The sequence below is a fragment of the Asparagus officinalis genome, chromosome 4 (assembly GCF_001876935.1).
Source record: "Asparagus officinalis chromosome 4, Aspof.V1, whole genome shotgun sequence".
Classification (NCBI taxonomy): Eukaryota; Viridiplantae; Streptophyta; class Magnoliopsida; order Asparagales; family Asparagaceae; genus Asparagus; species Asparagus officinalis.
The window spans coordinates 42,410,631-42,419,360 of NC_033797.1; the positions used below are offsets into that span (position 1 = coordinate 42,410,631).

Genomic DNA, 8,730 nt, shown 5'->3' on the forward strand with positions numbered 1-8,730 from the left:
TATATATATATATACACAATTCAGTTTTGGTTTCCATGTATATATAGTTTCATATATACATATATGTTTAGTTTCCATATATATATATATATATATATATATATAGTGTTGAGTGTTTATGTTTATAAATATGAGATTACATATTTCATATTTATTATTCTGTTTTGGTTTAGCTATATAGATATGAAACAAATTTACATTCATATATAATCATATGTTTCATACTCTATTTTGTTTGAGAATATATTGCATAGAATATGTAATTTTGAGAAAATATTGTTTTCATGGTTTATAGACTTAACAATCATTCATTAAGTCCACAAAATCATTTTGTAAAGTTTCAAAATATGGTTTAGCCAAAATGTCAAAATTCATGTGTTCACATTTTTATGTTTTGGACTATTTTACAAAATAATGATATTTCTCATTTGGGAGGCCCTTTTCAAAAACCAATTTTTGTAGCATGTTTATTATCATGTCTATAATCATCTCCCAAAATTTCATAATTTTTGAAATTTATTTGATATTTTTTAACATGGTTTAAAGTTGAGTTTTTCTGTGCACTTCAGGTCTATGCATGTTTACTCGACTCATAAGTCGACTCATGAGTCGACTCATAAGTCGACTCACGAAGTGCAGCGTAGTTATGATTTTTCTTCTGCTGAGTCGACTCATAAGTCGACTTATGAAAGAGTCGTTGTACAGTAACAGATAGTTTCCAGCAGTGTTTTCTGGGAGCTTTTTTGGTCATTTTTTTAGAATTTTTGCTAAAGTTTTGGGTTCCTATAAATACCCCATTGCTCTCATTTTTTAGAAAATCCAAGAGAATGTTTTAATAAAGTTTTAACAAGGGTTTAAATTTTGTTTAGTGTTTGTTTAAAAAACTTTTAAGCAATTGAGAGTTTGTTTTGTGAAAACAATTTCACAAGGGCTTGAGGAAGATCATCCATCGGTGTTTGAGCATCCAACTCTTCTCCCTCTCTCTCTTGATCTATAGAGAAGTTTTTTCTTAAACTCAATTCTAGCATTTTATATGTTTGATCTTAATTTCATAAGCTAGATTTTATGTTGAGTTTAAATTGCGTTTATTGAATCTCTTTGTTCACACACAATCATTAAGCTTATTATATTTACATTCATAGTATATTTGGGTTGTGGGATTATGACATTGAGTGTGAGCTTATATTGTGTTCTCATCCATATTAGAGAACAAATCTTTTGTTATGAGCCTTAATTGTGAGGAACACTTTGTAATACACTAGTACACCAAGAGGAGTGTGTGGTGATGACAGAATCGATACCGAGAGGAGTGGTGTCGGTGGCCTAATGAGAGGTGATAATTCTGAGCACTTGAGGGAGTCGATACGTGAGGACCAACACTTAAGGTGGTAGTTAGTGTAGTTATATTGTGATTGTGAACGTTGATCGGTGGGCGTTAAAAACCGATATTGTGTGGTGTAAACGTTTTCGGATGATCATTAAAAACCCGGTGTGATAGTGAATTTCTCCCCGGGAGTGGAGAGCGGAGACGTAGGACGGGAGGTCCGAACTCCGTGATCATATTGCTTGTTTGAGTTTGGCTTAACGCACTTATATTTGTGAACATCTTTATTATCACTCTCATCGTTTATTTCATCCACTATATTATTTATATCTTGTTTCACTCTTGTGTTAGTTTCACATCCTTACATAGTTATCTTGTTACATATCATATTTGCTAGGATATTTGTTAGTAAGTTTTAATTAGCTTTTAAATCGGATTAGATTAGCATAAACCCTATTCAACCCCCCTCCCTCTAGGGTTCTTTCATAGCGACCTTAGGGTCTAACAAGAGGAACGTCGGACGGGGGACGGCGAGAGAGGAGAGCCAAAGGGGGATCAAAGAGGGAGGAGGAGCATCGGAGGGGGGTCAGGGAGAGGGAGGAGGGGTGGCTAAGGTTTTAGGTTTGGGGGAGAGAGAGGGGGAGAGAGAGAGACTTTAGCTTTTATGGGTGCGGGTTAGATTGGATTTTTTAAAAAGTTTTTTGGTTTTATTTTTTTTATTTTTTTTATTTTTTTTTATTTTTTCGAAAGCTAGGCGGATCGCCTAAGCAAGACGCTTAGCCCTACGCGCTGCCTAAGTGTCGCCTAGGCGATTCCATCGCATAGAACCACCGTCCAGGTTGATCCTAGGAGTAGGCAGTACCGCCTATGCCTAAGCGTACATCTAGGCGGACGCCTAGGATGTTTTTAGAACACGGTGAAAGCTGTGAAAAGAATTCTTAGATATCTTAAGAAAACTCTAAGCAATGGAGTTCTCTATTCAGCTAGTGGACACAAAAGAATTACAGGTTTATCAGATGCAGAATGGGCAAGATATAAAACGGACAGAAGATCGACCGCATGATATTGTGTATTTATTAGAGGAAATCTAATTTCCTAATAGAACAAGAAATAGAGTGTAGTTTCTCATTCTACAATGGAGTCAGAATATCGAGCTATGGCGAATCTTACTGTGAGCTAACCTAGATTAGAGATATATTAACGAAAATTAGCTTTCCTCCTGAGCAACCTCTAAGCTTGTATGGAGACAACATACATAAAGATTGATTGTCACTTGACTAGTGAGAAGATGGAAAATCGGATCGTTAGAGCCAAGCACATACCTTTAGAGCGTCAGATCGCAGATATCTTGACAAACCTTCTTGGAAGAACAAGAATGAATTTTATCTGTGACAAGCTGAGCATAAATGATATAGATGCTCAACTTGAGGGGGGAGCGTTGAGAGTTATGTTGTATTTGTGATGTGTTTATTCTCGGCAATTTTATCTGTGACAAGCTGAGCATAAATGATATATATGCTTAGCTTGGGGGAAGTGTTAAGAGTTTTGCTGTATTTGTGATGTGTTTATTCCCACATTGCTTGTGGACTAATCCCTTTGTCTCTCCCATATTATAAAATAAGTCCGAGAAGAGAGGGTTGATTATCCTCTCCGATTACCCAGTTAACAGAATGAAAGGACAAGAAGCTTGTGGATGAAACTCGAGCATTTATGGCAGGAAGCATTTCGTATTTACATGTTGAACTAGTATCCACTGAAGAAAACTATCAGATAGTCAGATTCTATTATTTCTCCTTGGCCACCCTCAACACTTGATGTTTTGGCTTTTACCACATAAATTTATTTTGCGATGACTTTATGCATAGAAATAGAAGGAAAATGCACACGTACCACAAAGTTTGAAGCTCCTTGGACTTGCGAGGATTATACATTAGCTGGCAAAATGTGGGGCCATATGGGTCATTAAGTAATACGGACACCAAAAAGCTTCCACAGAAAATTTACCGATTCGATCTATCCAGTATCCTTATTGGGATTCCAACGGTTTTGACAGTTCCAATCAGACTCAACATGCAATAAATCAAATTTTAGTTACAAGCTTGTCATTTATTTATTTTTACTTTTATTTTTCCTGAATAAAAAGCTAATGTATCAACTTTTGATGTGTTAAATCTAGGATTTCCTCTTCTATAGTCTAATGTCTGCTATCTTACTCATTAAAAAGTTTTTTGGTTTTATTTTTTTTATTTTTTTTATTTTTTTTTTATTTTTTTGAAAGCTAGGCGGATCGCCTAAGCAAGACGCTTAGCCCTAGGCGCTGCCTAAGTGTCGCCTAGGCGATTCCATCGCATAGAACCACCGTCCAGGTTGGTTCTAGCAGTAGGCAGTACCGCCTATGCCTAAGCGTACATCTAGGCGGACGCCTAGGATGTTTTTAGAACACGGTGAAAGCTGTGAAAAGAATTCTTAGATATCTTAAGAAAACTCTAAGCAATGGAGTTCTCTATTCAGCTAGTGGACACAAAAGAATTACAGGTTTATCAGATGCAGAATGGGCAAGATATAAAACGGACAGAAGATCGACCGCATGATATTGTGTATTTATTAGAGGAAATCTAATTTCCTAATAGAACAAGAAATAGAGTGTAGTTTCTCATTCTACAATGGAGTCAGAATATCGAGCTATGGCGAATCTTACTGTGAGCTAACCTAGATTAGAGATATATTAACGAAAATTAGCTTTCCTCCTGAGCAACCTCTAAGCTTGTATGGAGACAACATACATAAAGATTGATTGTCACTTGACTAGTGAGAAGATGGAAAATCGGATCGTTAGAGCCAAGCACATACATTTAGAGCGTCAGATCGCAGATATCTTAACAAACCTTCTTGGAAGAACAAGAATGAATTTTATCTGTGACAAGCTGAGCATAAATGATATAGATGCTTTGTGATGTGTTTATTCCCACATTGCTTGTGGACTAATCCCTTTGTCTCTCCCATATTATAAAATAAGTCCGAGAAGAGAGGGTTGATTATCCTCTCCGATTACCCAGTTAACAGAATGAAAGGACAAGAAGCTTGTGGATGAAACTCGAGCATTTATGGCAGGAAGCATTTCGTATTTACATGTTGAACTAGTATCCACTGAAGAAAACTATCAGATAGTCAGATTCTATTATTTCTCCTTGGCCACCCTCAACACTTGATGTTTTGGCTTTTACCACATAAATTTATTTTGCGATGACTTTATGCATAGAAATAGAAGGAAAATGCACACGTACCACAAAGTTTGAAGCTCCTTGGACTTGCGAGGATTATACATTAGCTGGCAAAATGTGGGGCCATATGGGTCATTAAGTAATACGGACACCAAAAAGCTTCCACAGAAAATTTACCGATTCGATCTATCCAGTATCCTTATTGGGATTCCAACGGTTTTGACAGTTCCAATCAGACTCAACATGCAATAAATCAAATTTTAGTTACAAGCTTGTCATTTATTTATTTTTACTTTTATTTTTCCTGAATAAAAAGCTAATGTATCAACTTTTGATGTGTTAAATCTAGGATTTCCTCTTCTATAGTCTAATGTCTGCTATCTTACTCATTATTAGCCAACAGGGGACGGTTTCAGATAGATTAGCTCCGCAGACTTAAAATGAGATATATGATTGATATGTGATGATCACTTTTGCTCTATCGCGGCAAAACAAGACTAGACATGCCAGATGTTCTAGACTTCATTTTTTGAGTGAAGATATGCAAGCCGTATGTTCAAGAAAACAAACTATGAAAAGAAGTACCAAATAAATTTCATTGAATATTCTTGGGCACCAGAGGGTAGCATATTGCATCCGAATAAACCATGGGAAGCAAAAACAAGGAAAAAGGGAAGGAAATTAGAAGAGCACCAAACAGTAGAGGTAACATTGTGTTCCTTAATAAACCCACATGCATGCAAAGTTATGTGAAGGGCAGCACATTACTTACAGGATTTAGTTAAAAGAAATCAAAAGGTATCCTAGTCTTCAAATTCAGAGATAATCACACAGGTAAAGGAAAGGAAAGGAAAGGAATTTTTACAAAGATATGCTAAGAGTATTAAATTTGCAGGTTTAAAACTTGCATCGACTAAGTAAAGGAAAGGTATATGTTTATTCAATAAAGTAAAGTTTTGTAGCCAAGGAAGGAGAAATTCTAGCGGCAGTAGCTTTAAGCAACTACCCTATCTCACTTGCATTATTACTCGTCCACGTGTCCCCAATCTCAATTGATTATGGTCAATCAGAAAATAAGAAAAGAGTCCGTACAGCTTACGAGGAACGATAAAATTACATAACCCCTGAAACTTAGGTGGGTTGTGCACATAAACCCATGGATTTTGTTTATTCTCCTTAACCCTTTGAACTAATCTCACATAACCCTCTAAAGTAACAGGGTCACATGCCAAGAATGTGACAGCAAATAATGAAAATACCCCTAAATTAAATTAAAAAATTACCCTTAACATTTTTTCATTTTTAAGGTTCTATTTCAAAAGGACATTTTGGTCATTTTATCATTAACACTTAACCATCAGGGGTACATCGTAGAACTTTAAAATTCAGAGGGTTAAGTGAGACAACCCAAAGTTCAGGGATGTTAGTAGAATAAATAAAGTTCATAGGGATTATGTGCAAATCACCAAAGTTAGGGGGGTAAGTGAAATTTACCCAAAGATAAATTTTCTGCAAGCTTTCAAGAAGGGGAGGGAGGGCAGGGAGGCAAAACTACACAGTTTTACCTAATATAGAGGGGTATCCGTTTCAATCAGAGGACCAGAGACACGTGGACGAATAATAACACTAGTGAGGTTGGGCAGTCGCTTAAAGCGACTGCTGCTAGACTTTCTCGTAAGGAAGATGATGTCACGTGCAAACAACTTTGAGCATAGAAAAAATTTTCAGTAATCTATGTAATACATATACATACATACATGTATAAATGTAGTGAAGAAAATCTTCACAGAGTACGGTCTATTTAAGGACTACGGTCTATTTAAGGACTACGGTCTATTTAAGGACTACTTTTCTAGCCAAAAGTGATGAACGCAAACTTGATTTCTCTAATAACAGTGAGAACTACTTCACTTAAGCACATTTGACATCACATGCACTAAGAAACAGAGGAATTATACTGTGACCACAGTCTTTCATCAAATTCTATTCAAATATGCACGCAGATTGCAGACGGATAACAACAACAAAATATTTACATTAAAACTTCTTATTCTATTCTTACCGAAAGAAAATTGATCAAACAGAATGATCTAGTAATTCTACAATTATATATTCTGAAAACTAACACCTCAGCATTAAATAAAGAAACATCTACTTCCTTCTCTGTGCAGACGCTTGATGCGTAACTACAGTATAAAGTTCTTTCCAGTTATCCAAATAATTGCAGTTAATAAGCACAGAAATTGGAGAGGACTATGAGTGATGAACGATTTACAACAGCAGCCAAAACAAAATAAAAATGCAACAGCTTTATATCAAAAGCAAGCAGGAAATGAAGCTATGAAGGATTAAAACTAGCAATTATCTGATGTAGCAATTAAGACGATAGGCGACATTTTCTAGTAAAAAAAAATAAACTTAGTATATAGATTGGCAATGCTAATGTACAAGTAAGAAAGACTAGAATTAACCGATCCTTTTAGACGATTGAAATCGCTAAATTTACCTGCTGCACTGCTGGCAAAATCGCTGCTCCCTTCCCCCTACAACTACAATTGCAGTCTTAGAATGAACCTCACAGACTTTGTGCCTCCTGTGGTACTCTCTGCACTTGCTAAGATCAGATACACACCCATCAACCAAGCATGAAGCAACTGGACCGCCACTGCTAAGAGCCCGAGCCCTCTTAGATGAACCTGACGATGAAGATGACACCATTTCCACAAGCTTAAGATCGAATAAGCAATCTTTTTTTCCCCCAGTCCTGCAAAAATCAAGATAAGGTCTTTTCATATCCTAATCCATGAAAGTGACTCTCTACAGTTCGACCATGGTCCCTTGTGTTCTCTATCACTCTTTTCACCTTGCTGCCCCATTTCCTTTTTTGTTATCTTTTTCTTTTTTTTCTATTTTTGACTGTCATCCTCTTGTGATAATGCCATCCACGCGTTTCAGAATCAATCCATTTCCCTACTTTTTGTCAATTAGACTTCAATAACAGACCTCCCTCAAAAAGAAATGGAAAAAAAAATCATGGCACTATTTGTGGCAGACCAGAAAAAGAGAAGGAAATTGTTACAAAGGGAGAGACAAAAATTACTCATACTACTCGACAAATACACATATAATATTTGAATAAAACCAAACACCCATCAGCATCGAGAGACTGCAATACCCATCAGAAATTTCGAATCTAAAGCATAACGCATAAAAACGAGGGTTAAGGAAGAAAATTGCAAATTTGGCAGCAGCCCGTTATAATAAGAACTACCATATACATAAATTTGATTAAAAGCTTCAATAAAAACCCATTAACAAAAAAAAGTTAACAAGCAACAGATGAGCACAATTACTTACAGTAAAATCCCAGAGAGGTCAACAGCTCAAGGCTCAAACTGAAGAGGAAACTCCCAGGGCCAAGCATTCATGAAACTATAAGGGGGGAAATCAACAGCCCAAGTATAGAAATGGCACCAGATTAATCCCCAACAGATCAAAATAATAATAAGCTAAAAGAAGTGGGTTAGGTAACAACTAGCAAACAAAACAAAAGCTGGGGTCAAAAGGGGATTCAAAAATACTTACATCCAACTATTAAAACCCTGACATGGATTGCACTAGAGGAGCATTATCGAAGATTCAAAGCTGGGAAAATGGGGGGGTAAATAAAATATGAGTGGTGGGTTTTAGGGATTTTGGGGGTTCGGAGGGAGGAAAATCTTTTTGGGGGACGCAGTCAAGACCGGGGGGTTTTTTTTGTTTCCTAGTTGTTTTCAAGTGCTTATCGCAAGTTAATGATGCGATCATATCAATTGGGCGTTGGTGAAGATGAGGGTCTATAAATATTAAAGAAAGAAAAGTAGGATAAATAAATAAAAATAAAAATCTCTCTGGAACCCTAAAAAGGTTTTAAGGGATTTGTGCGCGGTTGCTTTCAGAGTTTCTTCGGGGGGTTTTTTTTTTTTTTTCCTTTTTATTTATTTGTTTTAATTTATTTTTTACTTTTGTGGTTTGTTATGCTGCAATTTTTTTCCCCTTTTTTCTCGAGAATATCATGCTTAATTAGTTCTCATTTGCTTCAAAGCTTCGATGAAACTTCGTTGTTTGTTTCCCACGCTGTTTGACCCTTGGCTGTTTTTTTGTTGGACGCCCAAAAGAAGAACATATTAAAAAGTTCTTTTTTTT

The 8,730-nt window shown here is 36.2% G+C and overlaps 1 protein-coding gene across 1 annotated transcript in view; it reads right to left on the reverse strand.

Annotated features, from left to right (window-relative positions):
• Positions 1–8,465, reverse strand: part of LOC109837302 (teosinte glume architecture 1-like) — a 14,722-nt gene extending 6,257 nt beyond the window's left edge. Inside the window, exons 1-3 of the mRNA XM_020405489.1 lie at positions 8,131–8,465; positions 7,903–7,977; positions 7,052–7,309 (exon numbers count right to left, since the gene is read on the reverse strand). Coding sequence (XP_020261078.1) covers positions 7,052–7,263 — 212 coding nt within the window. The 5' untranslated portion in view covers positions 7,264–7,309; positions 7,903–7,977; positions 8,131–8,465. The remainder of the gene's footprint in view (positions 1–7,051; positions 7,310–7,902; positions 7,978–8,130) is intronic.